The 22,852-nt window shown below is 39.1% G+C and overlaps 1 protein-coding gene across 1 annotated transcript in view; it reads left to right on the top strand.

Moving 5' to 3' along the window:
• STX7 (syntaxin 7) overlaps positions 1-19,295 on the top strand; it is a 48,072-nt gene extending 28,777 nt beyond the window's left edge. The window contains exons 3-10 of the mRNA XM_039240415.1: positions 5,777-5,846; positions 8,011-8,104; positions 8,799-8,936; positions 9,717-9,769; positions 10,525-10,621; positions 11,822-11,894; positions 15,446-15,528; positions 17,924-19,295. Coding sequence (XP_039096346.1) covers positions 5,777-5,846; positions 8,011-8,104; positions 8,799-8,936; positions 9,717-9,769; positions 10,525-10,621; positions 11,822-11,894; positions 15,446-15,528; positions 17,924-18,016 — 701 coding nt within the window. The 3' untranslated portion in view covers positions 18,017-19,295. The remainder of the gene's footprint in view (positions 1-5,776; positions 5,847-8,010; positions 8,105-8,798; positions 8,937-9,716; positions 9,770-10,524; positions 10,622-11,821; positions 11,895-15,445; positions 15,529-17,923) is intronic.
• Positions 19,296-22,852: the final 3,557 nt, after the last annotated feature.

Consider the following 22,852-nt stretch of genomic DNA (forward strand, 5'->3'; position numbering starts at 1 on the left):
TGGGGAGCAGATGGTTACGGTGGAGGATATGGCTGGGGAGCAGATGGTTACAGTGGAGGATATGGCTGGGGAGCAGATGGTTACGGTGGAGGATATGGCTGGGGAGCAGATGGTTACAGTGGAGGATATGGCTGAGGAGCAGATGGTTACGGTGGAGGATATGGCTGGGGAGCAGATGGTTACGGTGGAGGATATGGCAGGGGGAACAGGTAGTTACGGTGGAGGATATGGCAGGGGGAGCAGATGGTTACAGTGGAGGATATGGCAGGGGGAGCAGATGGTTACAGTGGAGGATGTGGCAGCGGGAACAGGTAGTTACAGTGGAGGATGTGGCTGGGGGAGCAGATGGCTACACTGGAGGATATGGCTGGGGACCAGGTAGTTAAAATCTCTAAGTCTATACATGGCCGAACAAGGGAGAAAATGTTGACAGGTGCCCAGTTGCTGGTCCACAGCCAGAAGCAAGGCTGGGGTTTGCATTAGTGCTGTTTTCTCCTTTATTAGTCACTCCATGTGTCTTTGCCTTCATTCTACCTCTAGTCTGTCTAGAGTAGTCCGGGTCCTTGTTGCGCCTGCTCACATCGTCTTGATTGCAGGTGGCAGAATTCGCTCGTTCTCTCCAGCTCCACCCCCTAGGGTGTGTTTCTGCTCCTCTTTCTCACTGTGGTGTGTGGACACACTCCTCCTCCATCCCTTTGACAGATACCTCAGTGGACACTCTACTGTTCGGGCCCCAGATGGCTATGTGGGACCTCAGCTTCTGCTCGGGTCCAGACGTGGCTGTTTCCCTCACTTGATTCTTGTCTCTAAGTTAACCGCGGCACATGGAAGGAAATTTGCAGATGGGTAGTGAGGTGCAAATGTGAAATGATTCTTTTCACTTTTACCACTTAGTTCCCAAGGTTTCTTCCTGGCTGTGGGTAAAACAGCACCCTGGAGTGGTTATTCTTTGAGAGAGCATAAAGATCCTCCTGGAGGACAGAATTTCGCCTTGCCAGGATATTGTCTCCCAATGGACACCATAAAGGAGGCTAAAATAGGCCAGTAAATATTCTAGAAGTCCAGCAGCTTCTGGATAATGGGGTACTGGCAGACCAATGAACTCCATTGTCTTTGGATGATCTGGCCTTCTTTTTCTCTGTAAAGTGGATAATCTTAATCAGAACCGGGTGTGTGGAATACCATGCTTGTGACTAATCCATGGATTAGGAAACTGGTAGAAACATGGGGGGAAGAGAGTAGAGGAAGCATAACAAAATCCATAATCACTCCTTCAGTGAACATAAAATTCTTTCTCATTCAGGATGGAAGAAACATTGTTATCTTTTCACTGGGTGGCTGGCAAATACCCCCAAGAGTGGCACCATTTCACATCCTTACTTTTGACCGCTGCTGCTGCAGTTTGGTACATGGCGTTGCCAGTAATCCTGATGGTCTGTGGAAGGGGAAGTCCGTGTTGGTGAGCCTATGTATGACTTTTATCCCTGCACCATAGCTAGCTTATTACCCCATTGACGCTGTAGGAGTGGGGGTAAGGGACAGTCTGACTGACATCCACAGAACAAAATAGAGAACTAACAAGATAATGTAATAACCCAATTTAGGTAATGGGCAGCTCAGTCACCTGGTTACCTGGTATTGACATTGTTTCCTCTTTCCCCCAGGCTCAGTAGCAAGACTAGACTTACTCCTCAAAAGGATAACATTGGTTGCAAAGGGAGCATGATTGCTCCAGGATTCTAAAGGATTCCTGTGTTTGTTCCTGTTGGGACTTGCACCTACTTGTATAGAGTATCCTGATACCACAGGCACTTAAGTTGGCATTAGATCACCTAGGTGATTATAGCCAAGTGTAGAGCACCTGTGATGCCACGCGAGCTAGCTGGATAGCCTTCTCTTTCGGGGGGTTCAAGCTAGAGCTGGCAACCTTTTGGAGCATTCAGTAAAATGGCAGCAGTGTAAAAAGTCTAAACTAGCACTGTTCCCTATTTGTAGCTGAGACGGCAAAGAAAGCCATTTGTCATTTACTTTGCCAAAGTGTGTTGGCAGTCCGTACAGATTAATGGACCAGGGGGAAAGAGGGCCCTGTATTTTCATAGAGTTTGTCCTCTGCCTGCTGGCATACTTCTGTCCTTCCAAGGCACCTAAAAGCAGATGTCACTTCTCACTCCTCAGGTCTTAAAAGCAAATGTAAACAGCGTATTGGACTATTCAGTATTCTGTCAGAGGAGATGATCAGTATCTTTGGACACTAAATTGGAATACAGAGGCAAACGTATGCAGCCCTGAGGTGAGGCTGTGAAGGCTAGCTGCTGTACCACCCAGTTGAATGTGACCCCTTCCCGTGTTCTCTATTTTTAGGATAGAGCCGGAAGTGTTTACTGTATCAGCACTAGATACATGGTGCCAGAGATTGTGATGATCCATTCCATAAACAGGTCCCATTTTGGGGGTCATTGCCATTGGAGTCACCATCTCAGTAGGCTTCTGCTAAGCTGTCTTGACTATTTGCATCTCAAGATGGGCCAATTAAATGAGAATAGGAGAGGCATCACTACCTTGAGCTTGTGGCATTTCTGAGAGTTTCCACAGGGTGCTGCTCTTGGTTTACTGTTCTGTTAGAGTGCAGAGCCCTTAGGAGCTTCTGAATCCTTTCCTGTAAGAGCCTTCACTCAGGGAGTAAGCGTGAAAGCTGGGGTTGCTGAGTGTATCAGTTAAAAATACCAGAGAGATAACCACTTGGCGGATTGGTTCCTGCTGGGCCTATTAGAAGCAGTTCTACTTAATTTTTTCTAAGGGCTGAACAGTTTTACTTAGCATTCATATGTGAGGGTTGTTCATGCTTTTTAAGATGGATAGGCTTGAATAATTTTGAAATCCCTATTCTTGGCTCATTTTTGTACTGGCTTGTTCGACCTTTTCTCAGTTATTTGCAGGTCTGCATGCATTATGGGTAATGCTCCTTATATATGTCCCTACCTTTTGTTTTTAAGGCTTTTGATGGTAATTTTGATGGTAATAAACGTAGTTAATTTTTCTTAACTTTTACCAATCTGATATGTGAAAAGTTGATTATCAGTGAAGTTGAATTTCTGATATGTTTATTTGCTAACTATAAATTTAATGACATTTTTTACCCTTTTTGCACTGGACTTTTTCAGTTAGCAATTTGTAGGAGTTTTTTTTTATAAAACTTTATAAAAACTATAAAAGTTTTTTTATATATTAGGGATATTAACCTCTTTGTTCACATGATGCAGACGTTTTACACACACACGTGATATGTATTAGCAATACAGATACACATTTTCATATAGCATTAAAAATTTTTTTTGTATGTTGTCAGGTTTGTCATATTGTTCTTCATGGTGTTTAGTTTTAGATCATGCTTAGATAATATTTTATCCCTCACTCCAAGATCATATAATAAATTTATGTGTGTAGTTTCATATAGCAGTTTAATGATTTCCAGTTTTTAATATTTAACTTAATAATCACAGATTTATTTTGCTATATGAGTAAGGTAGTTTTCTATTTTAGCTCCCAAGTGGTTAGTTTTCCGGATGTCATTTCTGTAATAATCTGTTTTCTCCCACTTAATAAGACTGGTTTGTTTTGGTTTGAGAGAGAGAGAGAGAGAGAGAGAAAGGGCAGGCATGTGTAAGCTAGGGAGAGGGGCAGAGGTAGAGAGAAAGAAAATCAAGCAGTCTCCACACTCAGAGCAGAGCCTAATGTGGAACTTGATCCCATGACCCTGAGATCATGACCTGAGCTGAAATTAGAAAGTTGGACACTCAACCACCTGAGCCACCCAGGCACTCCTAATATGTATGACCTTTTTAAATGACAGGACAAATGCTCATGCTATAGTTTGTCTTATCAACATACTTTTTTTTTTTTTTTTTAAATAAAAGCTTTCAATCCCGATGAGGTGGTCCAAGAAAGTCCGTTGAGTTTCAGAAGGAAACATATAGCTAATAGCAGGCAGCAAACAAGATTTCTCTGCCCTCCTATCTCCTACTCCTCCCCGCCAAAAAAGGCTAAAAGAAATTCTTTTGAAACTAGCTGAATGGTTAACAGTTACTATATGCTATATGATTCCTTCTCAGTATTTCTATTTTTCAGCTTTGACTTGAAAGCAGTGTCATTACATCATCCTCAATGAACAAAAGTTACCCTGCATTTAGGATACAGTCAGTCCCTTGATCCCATAAATAAATAATGGCTGTTTAAAAACATTTAAGCAGTATAAATAAGCTACTCATTTGAAATCAAAAGAGTGTGGGTGGATTGGGCCATTTTTCTCTTGTTTTTGGAAATGTGTAAATTCTTTACTTTGAGACGGATTTTCAACTTCTACTTGACATTTTATTTGTCTGCACACATACATAAAGCTATCAGACCTCCCTTTTTGTGAGGAATAATCTTTTTTAAAATAAAGTTGGGAGTGTTTATAGACTTTGTGAGCTTAGCATGAATTTTACCTCTTGACTTCTCATTTTAAATGTTTGAAACCTACAGACAAGGATAGTGCACTGAACTAGTCTCTTTACCTGGGTTCACCAGGTGTTGTCGTTTTTACACTTAAGTTCAGTATCTCTCTCTCCAAATTGGAATTTCAAAATCGAATCCATGTTTCTTCAGTTGCCCCACGTTTTATCGTATAACATTTTTTTCTTCTGATTTAGAATCCACTCCAAAATCCAGCATTACCCTTTGGGTGCTTTTAGTTCTTAATTTGAGAGGCCCCCTTGCCTTGTCTCTTCCCCACCTTTTGTGACATTGACATTTTTAAAAGCCTAGACCAGTTTTTTTGTAGATTATCTTGCAGTCTAGATTGGTCTGATTTTTTTCTCCTCACGATTAGATTCAGGTTAAACATTTCATAGATCCTATTGTGACTTCTCATTGCATCCTGTCAGGAATCTCATCCTGCCAGGTTGTCTCATTGGTGCTGCTGAATTGGATCATTTTGCTGTAAGCAGCAAGTTTATCTAAGATGAAGTTAATTCTTTTATAATTAGTGGGTGTGGGGATGATTTTTTTTTTAATTTATTTCTGAGAGAGAGAGAGAGAGAGACAGCATGAACAGGGGAGGGTCAGAGAGAGAGGGAGACACAGAATCTGAAGCAGACTCCAGGCTCTGAGCTAGCTGTCAGCACAGAGCCTGATGCGGGGCTCAAACCCACGAACCTTGAGATCATGACCTGAGCTGAAGTTGGATGCTTAACCGACTGAGCCACCCAGGCGCCCTGTGTGGGGATGACTTGAGATTCTGTGACTGTCCTGTGGTTACAGCATTCTTTAATGATGCTTGCCTGCATCTGTTATTACACAGAAAATTACAAAATAATCATTTCAGTTCCATTATTCCTCCCGTTTATTAACAATAATTCATTCATTTTATATTCTACTAACTTATGTAACTGTTACAATTATTTTCCTCATAGTTTTTATGCCTGTGGAGATAAGTGAAAGTCCATGTGCCATTGTTTTAAATGATCTGAGGGGACAGGGGAGAAAATAATATTTCTGGATCATAAGTACAGTTTTACATGTTAACCTCCCCACGCAATTTCCTCTTGAAAATGAATTCATTATTCTAACTAACTAGATTTAAATAAACCACTCGTTTTTAATTTTTTCTCAGTTAACGTTTTCTATATTCATCTCTTTATTTTTCTTTTTCTAATTGCCCAATTGCCTGTATTAAAATCTAGCTTAATATATGTTGCCATAACATTTGTAATAATGATACATTTATTTTCCATCATAGCTGTGGAAATACAGAGGACGCTGAATCAACTTGGAACGCCTCAAGATTCACCTGAATTGAGGCAACAGCTGTAAGTATTTAATAAAACAAAGAAAAGGAAAGAAAGAAAGAAAACACCACTGTTACGTTGCTTTGATGGTGTGTAGTGTTATGTTCACTGGAGAAACAATGAAAAATTAATGAAATTTTTCAGCTACCTTATTTGAACCAAGTTTTTATGCAGGTTTTTCCTTGTTCAGGGTAAGCAGATGTTTTTCCTTATTTCGAAGAGCTAGCTGACCTTAGCAGAGCAGAGCTGTTTGTTGACCTTTTTGAATAGGTTGTTCTGATGGCTTTTGAAAAATGATACTCTAAGCTTCTCTATTTACATGATTTACCTCCCGTAGCTAACAAGTCCTTCAGCAACTAGATTTTTATTTGGTTTAGATCCAGTACTTCTTCAATACGAATTGTTAGCCTTCTAAAAACTTACATCTAAATCCTTGAATTTCAGAAAGCATTAGCCTCTGTTTAAAAAAAATAAAATAAAAAGTTCTAATGAAGTGGTGCAGTACATGTTTCAGTAAATTAATATGCTGCTAGAAGAACAGCAATAATACTTGGTGATGTTACAGATTTTACAGTATTTTTACACATTTTCTCACAAATGTGTAATGAATGAATCTTACAAAATTAGAGTGAAATACATGGATCAAAATAATTATTTTCATTTTGCTTGTAAGAAAAATAGGTCTTGTGAGGGTTTGATGATTTGCCTAACATCATTCTAAACCTGAATCTTAAATCTTAATTCAGTGCTGTTACAGCCCAATTTCAAGTAGAAAATATGTAGTAAATGAGATCGGAAACAATATTAGCTATAGAAGAAAAAAACTGCTGGGGCACCTGAGTGGATCATGTGAATTCGAGCCCCACGTCAGGCTCTGTGGGAGCCTGCTTGGGATTCTTGCTCTCACCTCTCTCTCTGCCCCTCCCCTCACGTGTTCTCTCTCTCTCAAAATAAATAAGTAAACTTAAAAAAAAAAGGGAAAAATTGCAGAGAGCAAGAAGTTTAAAGATAAGTGATAGGAAATCATGTTTCTTATGAAAAAAATTTGAAGAATTTATAGTTAGGTCTAATTTATATTGATGTTTTCTGTAGTGCAGAGATGTTGGGGTAATAAGAATGCCCCAAGATTAAGTACTAAACCATCATTTGTTAAACTAAAATGGAACAGAAACACATAATTCTTAATAGTTATAATATCTTGCTAAGGTTGATAGTAGAGATTGTGAATAAGTAGATACCAATCAAGTCTTCTTTTCAGAAATTTAGCTATATTTCATTTCTTAAAGATTTTGAAGGGTTTGTTAAAGGTAGGAGATTTGGTAAATAGATAACAGTAGTTAGTAATTCTTTATCAGTCAAATACAGTTCTCTATACTTTAAAATACTCTTATATAGTATCTCATTATTTTAAAGGATGGCTCATATAGGTGTTTAAAATGAGAGATAATATATGAAAAGCACTAATATTGTAATTTGTAAAGCCTCACATTGGTATAAGCTTATTTTTTTTAAGAGTCAAGTTCTTTAGTTAAAAATCTGACTTTTTACTTTATAAGCCAGCTAGCAAGATAGATACAAATACTGATATAACTTATTTCTTACTCTGTTCTTTCTCTTTACAGAGAAATACTATTATTTTTTCCACAGCAAATTTGGAAAATAGTAGATGTGTATTATTATTTATTACCTCTTCCTGTCTTTTTTTTAAAGTATGTATAATGATACAAATGTCCAGATAGAGAAAGAGGAGAGGATAGATGTACCTCCAGCCCTGAGAACTGGACAGAGTCTCAGGAGACTGATCCTTTTCATTTATTCAACTGACCTCCAGTTGTGGGATGCAGACAGAAGCCCCCCACCCCGTCCCCCACTACTTATCTGAAATATCACATATCCCACAGTCTGGCTGTGGCTCCAGTCATCTTCCTTTCTAAATGACTACTGATTTCTCAAAGCTTGGTTGCCTGGTGTGAGTAAAGAACTTTCCATGTAATATTTGATCACTATCTATCAGAAAATAGAACCTGAACATTTTCGTTTTCATAGAGAAAATTTAGAGCCAGTCTATAAAAAAGAAGGGGATGATTTTTATCAAAGTATTCATCAGGATCAATTCAACTGGCAGCATTGTAACTTAAAGAAATCTCTTCGCTCTTTGGCTATAATGTGTGTTTTCTCACTGTAGGCAACAGAAGCAGCAGTATACTAACCAACTTGCCAAAGAGACCGATAAGTACATTAAAGAGTTTGGATCCCTGCCCACCACACCCAGCGAACAGGTATCCAGCCTTAAGACACATTGTTGATGTATTGAATGCGAAAGAAATCACATGCATTGTAGGGTCTTTGAACTGTTATGCTAGAAAGGAAATCAAGGGGGACAAATTGTACTTGAGATTAGTTCACAGAACACAAAACTATATTTAATTGCCCAGGTAGTATCCTGTGGTTCAATAAAGCAGAAATTATTTCCATGAAGTTGCTCTTACCCATAATTAAGCAAGTGCTCAGAAAATGCTTCCTGAGTAATTGTTTCCTGGCTTTCCAGGGCTGACTCCATGCGACGGGCACACTCATTCAAGATGCAAGGTTTCCTAGGGGCACATATTTGTTTCCTTGCTTATTACTTAGTGGAAGTTATTACTTAGGTAAGAGTACAAGGTTTTATTTTCCCAAAAAGAGAACAAAATGAGCTACTTCAGAATAATCTCAAAATCATGGCCAAGTCTTTAGGATGAAGATAAGAGGTGAGAAACCCAACATTATGGACCTTTTGTCTCAAGGTGGTGAATATACATAGTATTTGGTCATATCGTCAAAATGTTATTGAGAGTTAATCAGTGAGGGCCCATAATTGGAGAGCAAGTGAAAATTTCAGAATAAAGTAAAGAGCCAGCTAGTGGTGAAACAACTTCTGCGAATTCTCTAGAACTTCACAACTTGATTCTAGTAGGTTTCTCCCCTTTCCTGTAGCGTCAAAGGAAAATACAGAAGGATCGCTTAGTGGCTCAATTCACGACATCACTGACAAACTTTCAAAAGGTCCAGAGGGAAGCTGCCGAGAAAGAGAAAGAGTTTGTTGCTCGAGTGAGAGCCAGTTCCAGAGTATCTGTGAGTATTTAACGAGCCATTCTAAAGTGAACGTGATGTTCCCTTGAAAGGCCCCACTGACATTTTTTTAAAGTCAGAATGATCTGTGACTATCCTGGAAATTAATACTTGATTATTTATTTTCAGGTTGTTCCATTTTAAGAAGGATGGTAGTTCTGTACTGTTGGGGTTATTTTGTACATGTTGTGGAACCAAAGATTACAGATTACTGTATAAAAATGTAGAGACATTTTGTCAGAAAAGACAAGGGGTCAGACAGATCCTGAGTGAAATTCCCACAGTGATTTGTACTAGAAGTTATCGCTAGGCATCTGGGCTGATGAAGGGAACACTTTAGTCCTGGGTTATATGGAGATGATGGAAATGAACAGTGAATTATTGTGTGAATATTGAAAATATAAGCCTGGAGAAAATAAACATAAGCATAATTTAAGGTGGAATTTTGAGTTAATCTAATTTTAAATTCCCTTAGAAACTATTGCAAGTCGTTTCCTTGTTCCTAATGTAGAGGTTCCAGGAGCCCATTATATACTAATCAAATAATATTTATTATTTGGCCCTTTAGAATATTTAGTGAATTCCTTTCTTGACAGCTTAGGATACAATTTTAATGTTACTTGAAGCACTTGATCTAAAAAATTAGAATAAGAACATTTCTCTCCACACCCATGCATGCACATGTGTACATAAATCAGTTTAGATTATCATAAGGGAAAATGTTAAGTGTTGTGTGTTTTTTCTTTGCCCTTTCTCAATCCATTCTATTCCTAAATTATTCAGGGTGGTTTTCCTGAGGACAGCTCAAGGGAGAGGAATCTTGTATCCTGGGAAAGGTAAGAAATACAAACCATACTGATCAAAAGATAATTTTCCAAATTCATTTTATACATTAGGGTCCCTTTCAGTTTATTATATCATGAATGTCCTCAGTTATTTATAAATAGCAATAAATTTGAACTTTTTTTCAAAATAGTTTATAAAATTATAAATATATAAAATATTCTGGGGTGCCTGGGTGGCTCCGTTGGTTAAGTGTCTGACTCTTGATTTCAGCTTAGGTCATGGTCTCCTGGTTTGTGAGCTCGAGCCCATGTCAGGCTCTGTGCTGAAAGGGCAGAGCCTGCTTGAGATTCTCTCTCTTCCTCACTCTCTCTGTCCCTCCCCTGCTCACTTGCTCTCTCTCTTTTTCTCTCTCTCAAAATAAATAAACATTAAAAAATAGAGAGAGGGAATATTCCAATATAGCAGTAACACTTTGTAAATAATGATGTATCCAAATAAACATTGACTTAATTATTTGATGTAGATTATTTCCTCATGTGAGGTTGAAGTCAACAGGAAGACATGCTCATTTGCCAAATATAACTTCCAGTAATTAAATAATAACTCTAAAAACAATGTAAGTGAAATGAAACATGCATAAAATTTGATTAATACTTCTGTTATATTCTTAAAATTTAAATAGGAAATTTAAACAGTTCTCTGACTTTGAAGAAGAGATACTCTATTTTGTATTTCTTAAATAAGGAAAGAACTCCCACTATTTTAATACCAGTCTTTTCTTTTTCCCCCATATTCTGTCTGTTAGCCAAGCTCAACCTCAGGTGCAGGTGCAGGATGAAGAAATTACAGAAGATGACCTCCGCCTTATTCATGAGAGAGAGTCTTCCATTAGGCAACTTGAAGTAAGCTTTACATGGCCGTTGGTTGGCTGCTATGATGTCCTCAGCGTGTTCGTGATGATGCTAGGGGAGGGGCTGGGAAAGAAAACTCAGTGTATCAGTGTGGTGGTGGCATTTCTTACAGATGGGAATAATTCCCTTTTTAAAAATAAATCTCTTTAGAATTTGTGCTAAAATGAGAGGACAGACCTGCCTTGTCTCCAAATTTGTTTTTTATCCTGTCGGGTCACCTCAGGTCCTTCACACGGAGGAAATCTCGGTTCAGAGATCTGTGTTCAGGGGGTCTGGATGGTTTTCGTAGCATGTGGTGCACCTCAGACCCAAATGAATAAGACTCGATGGGGACTTTACACGTATCTTACTTCTCTGTAGCATGTTCTTGACCTCAAAGAGCTCTAAAGGGTTTAGTAAGCCTCCGTTCTTTTGGAAGCTACATATTCCCTAGAAGGTAGGCTAATAATAGCTACCAGTAGCTCAGTTTACTAAGGGTTTTCAAGCACCATGTGATCAGTTCTTTGCATGATCTCATTTAGTTCCCGTAAAAACTGTGAAGTAGTTAACTGTTGTCATCATCACCATTTTATGGACGAGGAAATAAGGCACAGGATGAATATGGAAATTACCCCCCAATAACATATTTAAACTTTACTCTTTAATAGGACAAAATAAAAGTTATCATATACTAAAGAAAAGTAAATTGATAACTTCATCACTGTTACATTGCATAATCAGATTTATTAATGTGAGGGGGTATAGCTCCGTGGTAGAGCATTTGACTGCAAATGTATTAATGTGAGACTTTAAATTTATACCTAATGTTTTGTACTTTGCCAGTGTCAAATTGATGTGTCAGTTTTACTAGAAATACAGCCTAACAATAATATGTTTTATTCTTAGGAGGAAGTACTGCTAGTGATAACAAAACTATCGGATTACGTTCACTAAACTCAGTAACCCAGGGCCCTTCTCTCTTATAGATTCCTGTTTTCTATGCTTGGTAGTTTTAATGTCACAAACTTACTTTTAAAGAACTGGTTACAGTTGTTCAAGGTCATGTCACTTAGGGTTAATTATAGTAAAATAGTTTTCTGATATTTCCACAATTTATGGTTTAAGTCTAAATGCATTCTCACTTAATTTTCCCCTTTTGTGAGTTGGGAGCTGAATTTCTGATTATAATAATATGTACTTTTTTTCTCTCAGGCTGATATTATGGATATTAATGAAATATTTAAAGATTTGGGGATGATGATTCACGAGCAAGGAGATGTGATAGGTAAGCCCCACTGAGGTGGGAGCAGGCTACAGCAGTTTACCTGTGGTAACTTCTTTTTTTTTTTTTTTTTTTAATGTTTATTTTTGAGAGACAGAGAAAGGCAGAGCATGAGCTGGGGAGGGACAGAGAGAGAGGGAGACACAGAATCCAAAACAGGTTCCATGCTCTGAGCTTATCAGTACAGAGCCCTACACAGGCTTGAACTCACGAACCCCGAAATCATGACCTGAGCCAAAGGTGGACACTTAACCAACTGAGCCACCCAGGTGCCCCTGCCTGTGGTAACTTCTCAAGCAAGAGTAGCGCCTCTCTTTCAGATGCCTTAGAATTAAAAGTACAGCCTCTACAACAGACAAACTGTCACCTTTGGCATTATCTAAAACAGATCTCCTTTTTGGCTCCTACTGATGGAATCAACTAGCTTCAGGTTTTTTTCTGAGTCCCCAAATCTAATCAGAGCCTTCTGCTGTGGAGACCACAGAAGGCACCACATAGCCTCGTTGCTGCTTATTTGCAGGACCCCTGGTTTCCGTCTTAATCCCTGTTCATTCTCATCACACCAAGCACTTTCTGGGAAGCTTGTGGTGTTTATAATTGTGCATGCCATTTATCTTTTAGATTTGAGAGACTAGGGAGCCATTTGCCTAATCATTTATTCTAATATCTTTTTGGTAGATTAATTTAGTTGTACTAGATGGTGAGCATTCTTTTATAAATTCTTTAAAAAAATCCGTGACTAAGACTCCCTATAAGTTTTAAATGTGATAGTTTTTCACTTAAGGTATAACTGTCAGCACTGATCAGTGTCCTGATCATTTTTATCATTTGGAAACAAGATACCAGTAGATGTATCTAAAGATACATTTAGTAGATTTTCTGAATTTGGTTCAGTTGAAATACTTTGACCTATACTTTACTACAAATAAGTATTTTGTGTCCATTCTGACCTTTCTCTGTAGTTACAGTAGATCATGGGAGAAAATTTCAAAAACCATTCATCTAGTAAATATTCATTGAGTGCCTGCTATATCCAAGCACAAATATAGGCATTGAGGATTTAGCTGAAATTAAACAAATGGTAAAAGACCCTGCCTTCATGATTCTTATAATCTAATTGGAGGAGAAAGACAATTTTTGCAAAAGGAAAGAAAAGTAAATAAATACTGATTACTGCTATTGGGGAAAATAGCGAATGCAGGAGGATGGGGCTGCTCGCAGCGGAGAATGTTACAGCTTTACTAGGGTAGTCAGGAAAGACCTTACTGAAAGGTGACATTTCAGCCAAGACTTTATGGAAATAAGGGAGCAAGTGCAAGAAAATCTTTTAGGCAGAGCAAGGGACAGGTGCAAAGGCCCTCAGGTAGAAACATGTCTGATGCTTTTGGTGAGTGAAGTGAGCAAGAGGGAGGTAGAGATGATGTCAGGAGCCATAAAGTGCAGCATCATGTAGGATCCTGAGACATTGTGAAGACTTTCATTATTATTAATGGATGGAAAGCCACAGGAAGATTTGAGCAGTGTTATTATCTGACTTAGGGTTTTTGTATTGTATTATACTGTATTTTGAAAGAAAGAGAGTACATGTAGGGGAGAGGGGCAGAGAGAGGGAGAGAGGGAAGCAGAATCTTAAGTAGGTCAATACTAAGTGCAGAGCCCAATTTGGGGCTCGGTCCATGACCCTAGGATCATGAACTGAAATCAAGAATTGGATGCTCAACCAACAGCCACCCAGCCACCCCTGACTTAGGTTTTAAAACACTCACCCTGGCTACTAGTTTGAAAGCAGACTGTAAAAGGGCAAGACCAAAAGCAGAGAGACCACTTTAAAGATGATTGCTGCAATTTGGGTGGGTGATGTGTTGCCTTGGATCAAGATGGAAGTAGCAAAGTGGTGAGAGGTAGTGGAATTCTGGGTAGTTTTAAAATGTAAAACCAGGGGCGCCTGGGTGGCTTAGTCGGTTGGGCGTCCGACTTTCGCTTAGGTCATGATCTCGCGGTTCATGGGTTCGAGCCCCACGTCGGGCTCTGTGCTGACTGCCAGCTCAGAGCCTGGAGCCTGTTTCAGAGTCTGTGACTCCCTCTCTCTCTGACCCTCCCCTGCTCACGCTGTCTCTCTCTCTTTCTCTCCTAGAAATAAATAAAAAACATTAAAAAAAATTTTTTTTTTTAAAATAAAATGTAAAACCAGAAAGACTTACTGACTGGCTAGATGTGGATATGAGAGTATGAGACAGAAGTACTTCAAGGACAACTCTTTAAGGTTTTGGGCAAGCCAAGGAACACCATGATGTTGCCATTTTCTAAGATAGAGAAATTTAAACTGAAGCAGGTTTAGAGGGCTAGGAATCAACAGTTTTTGGAAATGTTAAGTTTGAGGGACCAGTTGAAATGAAGTAGGCTTGCTTGGCAGTCAGGAATTTCAGGTGAAATAAATTGATGTCAGTTATGGTTTTTTGCACCCATATCAGCTGCGAGGGTACAGGTTGGGGTTTTATCTCATAAATCTGACTACAGGAGGTGGCAAGGGAGCCAAGGGTGAATGTAAGGAAGTGTGGGTAAGTGGTGGCCCAGGGGATCTGAGCTGGGGAAGGAGGAAGGTGAAGTGTGTTGAGGGACAATGACATAGGGCTAGGGTCAGTGAAGTCACAGTATTTGAAGGAGTGTGCGGTAAAAGTAGTGATGCTCAAAGAGTGAGGTGTGAAACTGAGTTTATTGAGAAACTGAAGTTATTTGTAATGATGAGGTTTGGGATACAGTCATGGAGGTGGGTGGCTGGGGCAGGAGAATAGGCAAAATCCTTGAAAAAGTGGTCAGGGCAGTGAGGAGGCCAAGTATTAGCAGGCCAACAATTGACTCGTGAAATCACCAATTTGTATAATAGGAGAAGCATCAAAGTGAATCTAGAGCTACAGTATTCCAGGAATGAAGGCAAGACTATGAGGTCTGTAGGTTTGCTACTAGGGGGTTGAATGCATTCGCAAGCATGGGCTTTACTCTGAGAGTTGGTAGGGAGAGGGAGGGCAGTGGTCTCGTGCAGCTGACCCCGCTTCTACCTCTAGGCCGGAGCAGCGAGGGAAGGAGAACTTAGGAAGGCGGGTGGACCCCGGGAGGGTGGGTTTCGGCACAGAAGTAGCTTGATGAGAACCACAGAGCAGGTGGTTTTTGATACTCTGTATCTACCCTCAGGGACAGTTTTTAGATGGTTAGTACCACATTGGCCACGGGAGCCCACAGACTAAATAGTACGCTTTGGGGCTAACCAGGTAGACCTGGGGCTGGGTTGTAGTGAAGATGATCCGGTTTCTTTTCACATATTTGTGTGTCATTTGGATCCTTTGAGAAATAGTATAGGGAAGAGTTATAGCAAACAAAAAACAAATTTAACCAAAAAAAAATTGACTTTGCCCACATAGTATTAACGTTAACATCTGAATAGTGAGTATGGTTGCTCCTACATTGAATGAAATCTTGTGCTGTATGCGGCTCTCTTACTGGGGCATCAACAACCGTCTTGCAGTTTTGCATGTGTGTATGTCTGTTTTATTTTAAAGATAGCATAGAAGCCAATGTGGAAAACGCAGAGGTGCACGTTCAGCAAGCAAACCAACAGCTATCAAGGGCAGCAGAATATCAGGTAATATTAACTGCAGTAAATTACTGCAAAGTAACTTTGATTTTCAGCTCTGTGTGTGTGTGTGTGTGTGTGTGAGAGAGAGAGAGAGAGAGAGAGAGAGAGGTCAATCAGAAGATGTCATCCCATGGAAGACAAGTCAGACATAGCCGGTCAGTGTAAAACTGGGGTGAGCCTGTCTATTCTCAGGGTTGAACCAGAAGTGTGGCCCACAGGGAGAGGAGATTCCGTGTTTAGAGTCCGGAGGGGAGCACCTGACACCTCTGGGCATTTCTGACAGCTGTTGGTCTCTGATGCCAACCCCTCCTCTCTGTTTATCTCACTCTTTCCTTTCACCTTTTTTTTTTTTTTTTTTTGGCCCATGACCCTCTCTGTACTAAGAAGACAAAGGTCTTTGCTCTAGAGAGTTCTCTTAATTCCTATGGCAATTGTATTCACTTGGAGTGTCCCTGATCACTATAGGTATTGTGTCCGCATTTAGCAGACCCTCCAGGAATGAACTGATCTTTTGCATGAATGAGGTTAATACAGGGAGTCCCTCTCTATGTGACAAGTAGAAAGTAGGTGAAAGCACTCCACAAACATTAGGATCAATGAGCTATTCATGTATTTCAGGATATGGAGACTATAAGGTTAAGGCCCTTTTAAAACTCCCCTTTTTGTTGTTTATCATTATTTTCTCAGGTCTTGTTGCCTTCCTATAAAAATATCTAAGGTATTGTCACCATCTTAGGTGTTTTCAATTGCTTTTCACTTTTGTCACTAACCCCAGAAGCTTACTTTCATTGCAGTGCCATTTTTCACTAGACAAACCACTGCAGCCTTAGTGATACACAGAGAACGGTGAAGCTCTATCGAGACTGCAGAGTTACGGCCAGCTGTTTTCAGTGATGCAGTAACTCTCACTCCCTCTACCTTCCACTTGCCTGTGGTTCAGGTGTGCGGCTCGGAAAAATTAATACCACAGACCATAGTTTCATTCATGAATGGTTGAACATACATCCACACACGCACAGTAACCTACAAATGCTAGGTTAACAGCTGCTCAAACAACAGCGGTTGGCAGGATTTATCAGTAGCTAGGCTCTCATGCCGTTTTGTTTTGCTTTTGGAATTTGGAGGGGTGGAGATCTGTAGGGCCAGCCTGCATCCGCCCTGGGCAAAGGAACACATCTTCCCAATCTTCCCACCTCCTTACCCGGAGCTGCCCCCCTACTTAATCCCATGGGCCCTGGAGGGAGAAGGAAAGAGCCTTGCGGCACAAGCACTGGGGAAAACAGCAGCCTCCCTCCACTTCTCCTTGGAGGCCTTGCTAGTAAAGTCACGCCTCTGCAAAATGTGATTGGGGTGAACCATGAGTGGAAGGGAAGCTGATAGAGGCTCTTCTCATTGCAGTGGTCTGGGACCTAACCACCCCACACTAGGGAGGGTGCCCCTGGGCGACAGATGCCCTGGAGTGGGGAGCCTGTGATTGTTCTTAAAGGTGTATTATACTTATGTCCGTGGTACTCAAGTGGAGTCTGGGGAAACTATGTAGGCAAGATGCTACTGAAACTTGAGAGAAATTGTGCTTCATATATGAGGAATATTCCTTTGAAGAAGTTGCTGACAATGTGGTATACTGAAAGTCATTACAGTTTTCAGCAGAATTTCATAGAAACCTATCTTTCTGGAAATTTTATGGGACTACTTACTAGTCGACGCAAAGAAAATTTACAGATTTTTTTACTTTGTAAGAAAAAGGATTCCTGCATGTTGCTGTGAGATAACGCAAGCCATTAAAGAAATCTGGAAATCTGCAGCTGGGCCAGGAATGAAGAATGGAACAAAACTTTTAACCTTTGCATTTTAAGTGACTGTATTGTAACTTTTTAGCTGTTTGGTTTTTCTTTGTACGTTGAGATTTTGAATGCAGTTTCTGTTGATATTAAAGAATGGGAATTCTGGAAACGAATACTTGAGGAAAAATTGCCAAGCGTTCATGCTTGGTGATATTTTCAGAGAATTCATTTTGAAGAGCAGTTCTTTGATAAAAATTAAAATTTTTAAATGCGTACGCTTTTAAGCCGTCCTTAGTTTTTACACACAGGTAACCTCAGTCCGTTGATTAAGTCAGTAACTTTTCTCCGCGTCTTGTTTTTTAAGCCCGGAAAAATTACCGATAAAAGTTGAATAATTAGCCCCTGAATTAAGCCATTAATCCAAGAAGACTGTTTTTTAAAAGAATAGTGCCATTAGTATTTGAAGAGATTTTGGAGAAGCAAAAAAGTATAGCCAAAAATTTGAGGGCAGTTAATTACTATTGGTTTTACTCTAGAAATGAACCAAAGATTTTCAGTTGCTATGGAGATGCTCCCCTACATACGTAAACATGTTTTTTTTGTTTTTGCATCTGTAGCGCAAATCCAGGAAAACCCTGTGCATCATCATTTTTATCATTGTCATCGGACTTGTAATTCTCGGTCTCATCATATGGAAAGTGAAAGGCTGAATTCTAAAGGAGCACACGGTTGCACTACATTCTCTAAATTATGTACAAAGATTCCTGTAATCGTGGGTTTTTATTATTATTATTATTTTAAAGCCATTGCATAAAGGATGACTCCCATAATTTTTTTTATTTGGCGGGGGAAGTTTCTTTTGGATTCAATCGGGTATTTTCTAACACTGAAAGTTTTTCTCAGTATCACTGCTGGCATAACTTCTGTGGTTTTCGATCTAGTAACTCTGAGGTTTTGTCCACAATGTATATGCCTTTCATTTATAATTTATTTGCCCTGTTGTCTTAGCTTCTGGGATCAGTAAATTTAAAGGTGTGTCTGTTTGTGTGTGTGTGTTCTGTGTGCATCTGTCTCTGTCACAGAGTGACATGCACCCAGATTTGTGTGACTTCAATTAAAAATCTCAAATGTAATTTTGATTTGGGCCAGCAGAGGAAATATTCTTAATAACTTAAAAAAAATTAACCTACCTGTTTGTGCTGTTTTGTTTTGTTTTCTGGGTTATAGCAGCACATGTTACCTATTTTATTTAACTTTGATTGTTAGTTTTCTCTTAAGACCCTTGTTTACTTCTAAATGAAATCAGTGAATAATTTCTTAGAATATCTCATCCTCCTGATGTGTATATATATATATTAAGCATTTGCTGTAGATTGCCTAGTAAAATACTAAGGATAATTGTTTTTGCATAGGACCTGTTTAAGTCTGACGCTTGCTGGGGTATGTGTAGTCACCATAAGTGTTTCATGTAATTTGGAGGAAGAGAATGAAAAATCAGTTCATGCTATGTTAGAAATCTGAAGATCCAACTTGTTATTCTGTTGTATACTTCCACAGCTATTAGGATGGGAAATTAATTACCTTCCCTGAAATCCTTTGGAATTATGGCTACATGTGTATCCTTGAGTCAGAATTACTTTTGGGGAGCACCTCTCCCAGAATTGCTGTTTTTGAGCACTAACACTTAAAATTTAATGTTTACCTTGCATACTGTTTTGTACCATCCTTCATTAGAAAACGATTTGGATGTTTGCCAGTTAACTCACTTGCCTTTTTAAATCAATGTTGTTTTGATGCACTAATCTGAATACTATAAAGAAGATTGTCTTAGTTTATAGTTTGTATTTTATAACAATGTTCTTATATAGCAGTTTGATAGTGAAGTCAGTGTTTTACATGGCGAGCTATGAGACTCCAAATGGGAACAAATAAAATATTAAGTGAATAAAGTGTATCTTTGCAACCAAAATAAAGATGATTTTAAAAGTGTCTGGATAGTTCTATTTCATGAGGACTCTGCTTTTGTGGGACCAGCACTTGACATAACCACACAGCAGCTCTTCTGCCCTTCTGGACTACCAGTTTACTCAAGGTGTTTAATTTTGGCAATCTTGACAAGTTTTGCTACTAGTAGGAGCTGCCTTGCATGTCAGCAAAACTCCTTTTTTTCCCACAGGAGACTGTAGAAAACGTTCTTGTGAGTGAGTGATTAGAAACTTGGAGACTGTGTTTCCCAAATCAGCTTGCTTTAGTAACGAGATGGGCTTTGTGGGGAGGGAACTTCGTACAGATACTACCTGATTTGAGGTCAGTGCAAGCCCACCAGGCCTGCTCGAACATGAAAAGAAGTGTGCTGTTTCATGTGATAACCCAGTATCTTACGGCTACATAAAACTCCCACTGGTTCCCACAAATCGGTTCATTTTTTGCCACAGTTGTACTTGATAAAATGTTTATTCTCATACAAGCAGATTCACTTATTCTGTTCACTTCATGGCAAGTTCCCAGTGATAGCAAAAGCACAATATTGTTTTGCATCATTTTAGCACCTTCATTTAAAGCCTAATCATTTATAAATTATTTTAACAGGGACACAGGTCAGTGATTAAAAACAGGAACTCTAGTGGCTTGCATTCTTTTGAGAAATAACTGACTTTGAGGGAAAATTTGACCCCAAAATACTTGTAACACAAAGAGTTGTCTCTATTTGAAAATATGAAATGAAAAAATAGTACAATAATAGCAAAGTTTTTCAGGTTCTTGAAGTTTCCTTTAGGTTAGTTTCAGAATGTTTTGGAAGGTGAAGCTGCCACCATGGACAATACAATTGGAGCCGTTGTTATGACTGTCCACGTATTTGAATCTGAGTCCGACGGAATCTCAAGAAGCTTCCTTCTCAGCTGACACGTATTGTTCACCCTAACGTGCTCCAAAGACATTCTCGGGCAACGCAGATTGAGATTAACCAGCCTCTGTGCATAAATTGAACGACGGTGTGGCATGAAGTGTTTGACTGTGGTCCTGGCCATTAAATAGGAACGTGTTTTGGTTTTACACAGTGATCGATGGTAAAGGAATAATGGGAGCCATCGCAACGTAATGCAGCTTGTATTTAGTAGTATCTAGAAAAGCATACAGTGGGCCCAGATGGAGCTTGGCTGGCGACAGGAAACCATGAAGGCGGCGTCTGGAGTCACACACACCACCGCCCCACCCAGCACTCTGCGTGCTCAGCAATGGCTGCGTCATCAACAGAATGCTGCACTTTGAACAAGGCTGCCCCTGGGTCTTTCACCGTCTTCACTGCTTTTTTTAAAAAAATGTAAAATTTTGTACACACACAAAAACAGTGTTTTGAATATCAACCTTTTTTGACAAATTTATAACAAAAAATGATTTTTGAAGACCTTTTGTTGCACAACATTAGTCTGTGATTTAGCAAGAAAAGTGCAGAATAGTGTTTCTCGTTGCTGTAATGTTTTGTTTCTTCATGTAGGAAAAAGAACACAATAAAAGATAAAACCTGTGTAAAGAAAAAAATCCTTGTCCACCTTAATAGTAAAGAATAATTTACGAGGGTAATGTATTCAGCATATTTTTTTAAGTCAGGAATGACTACTGTTTATACATTACCAGGTTGCTGCAAAAAATATATTTAAAAAACGGGATAGAGTTTTTTGGGCAAGTTAGGAGTTAAACGATATTTTTGGTTCATTTAAAGATGATGAAAAATTCTCATTACTGGTAAAGAACATCATCGGGCAGCCTTCTTTCCCGGAAAAAGAAAAAGTTGTTTGTGTATTTTCATGATTCACTTAAGAAAATGAAACACTGCCCTGTGGATCCCAGACCTCTTCTGTCTACCCGAAGGTTTGAACAGCTTGATGTCTTAAGCCAGGAAATATACTTAGCAAGATTTTCACCAGCAGGAGCCCAAAAAGAACGACACTATACCGCTTATTTGACAGCATACATGATATCTTCTCCTGTTAACCCATTTTCTCATAATTTAAATTCACCAGAACAGCCATTTCAATCCTAAGTTCTGGCAATTATTTGGTTAACAGAAAATTACATGCTATCTTTTTCTCCAAATAATCCTCGTCTTAAATGCAGAAATAGAACTAAATAACTGACCCACTAGGTAGATTTTTATAGACATAGCTGTTTCTGGCAGATTTTTAAGAGGTTGGTCACTTAATTACTCAGAGTGGGATTCCTGTAGGTTTTGTGTAGCGATGGCATTTCTCCTTCAAATGTAAGTGGTAGAAGGTAAAACCAGATTTCCTGTGCAGTCGTTATGTGCATAACACCCCTACTTGTTTGAGAGGGAGTCTGCTAGAACTGAACTGAGTCTTTAAATAAACTTGAAAGGGCACTAATTCCCACTTTGGCAACCCAAAGTACAGATTTTTAAGTGTTTACTGTAAGTAGTGCTAGACAGTAGTTGCTAATTCCAAAACCTGTTAGCATTGGTGGAAAACTTAGAAATGCAGCTAGTTAGCCTCAGTGAGGACTTATTGGTACTAATTTCAGGTTCTAATGCCTTCTGAAAGTTTCATGCCACTGTGTAATGGCATCTGGCATACTGAAGTCAGAGCAGATGAGAAGCAAGTTTACATCTCTAGAAATTTGAGATTTAGCCCAAAACTAAGATACAAGGTTTTAGTAACTTGCATAGCTGAAGACTGCTGATCGTGAAAAGCTTTCAGGTCAAAGCAGATTCTAGAAATAAAACACCAAATTATAATGTGGAGAATATTGTATTTTATTTCATTCTTTCAAATTCTCTCAGGTGCTATGGTCATTTTAAATTCATTTAAAGGCGTTCTCCATGTACCTGACCACATCTGACCTATTTCCAGTGCCAAACCTAATGTTATAAGTTCCCTAAAGGTTACCACAACTTTTAAAGATTTAGTTATTACTTTGCGGTGGGGTAGATGCCACAATTCAGTAAGGTAACCATCATATATCATTTAAATTAGTTCTATCTTGGATGCAGTAGGGATAGTATTTGTTCTAAATTTGGACTTCCCTGTTGTGTCCTGATCTATGACCAAATATAGTTCTGAGTAACTGAAAAGTTTTCTATGTTATAGTAAACTTCTCAAGCCTGGGATGGAGGCAGCTGACCAATACATTGCTTTGGAATGGCATGAACATTGAAAATAAAGAGCCCATTTTATGAACTGTAAAAGATGTTTAATGCTCATATTTTATTAGCATACTTTCATTTTGAGATAACTGTAGATTCACATGCAGTTGTAAAAAAACAGTACGAAGATCCCTCTCATGTACCTTTCGCCCGCTTTACCCCGTGGTAACGTCTGGCAAAACTATACTACCCTGTCACATCCAGGATAATGACACTGATAAAGTCAATGTGCAGAGCATTTCCCTTTATGACATTCAAGAACAAAGACCCCTCCTGTTGCCCTTTTGTAGCCACACCCACTTTGCTCCCATCCCCACCCCCTCCTTCCAACTATAATCTGATCTCTACCCTTATAATTTTGTTATTTTAATAATATATAATTGGAATA

This window comes from Hyaena hyaena, unplaced genomic scaffold, assembly GCF_003009895.1.
Source record: "Hyaena hyaena isolate Hyena2069 unplaced genomic scaffold, ASM300989v1 scaffold_178, whole genome shotgun sequence".
Classification (NCBI taxonomy): Eukaryota; Metazoa; Chordata; class Mammalia; order Carnivora; family Hyaenidae; genus Hyaena; species Hyaena hyaena.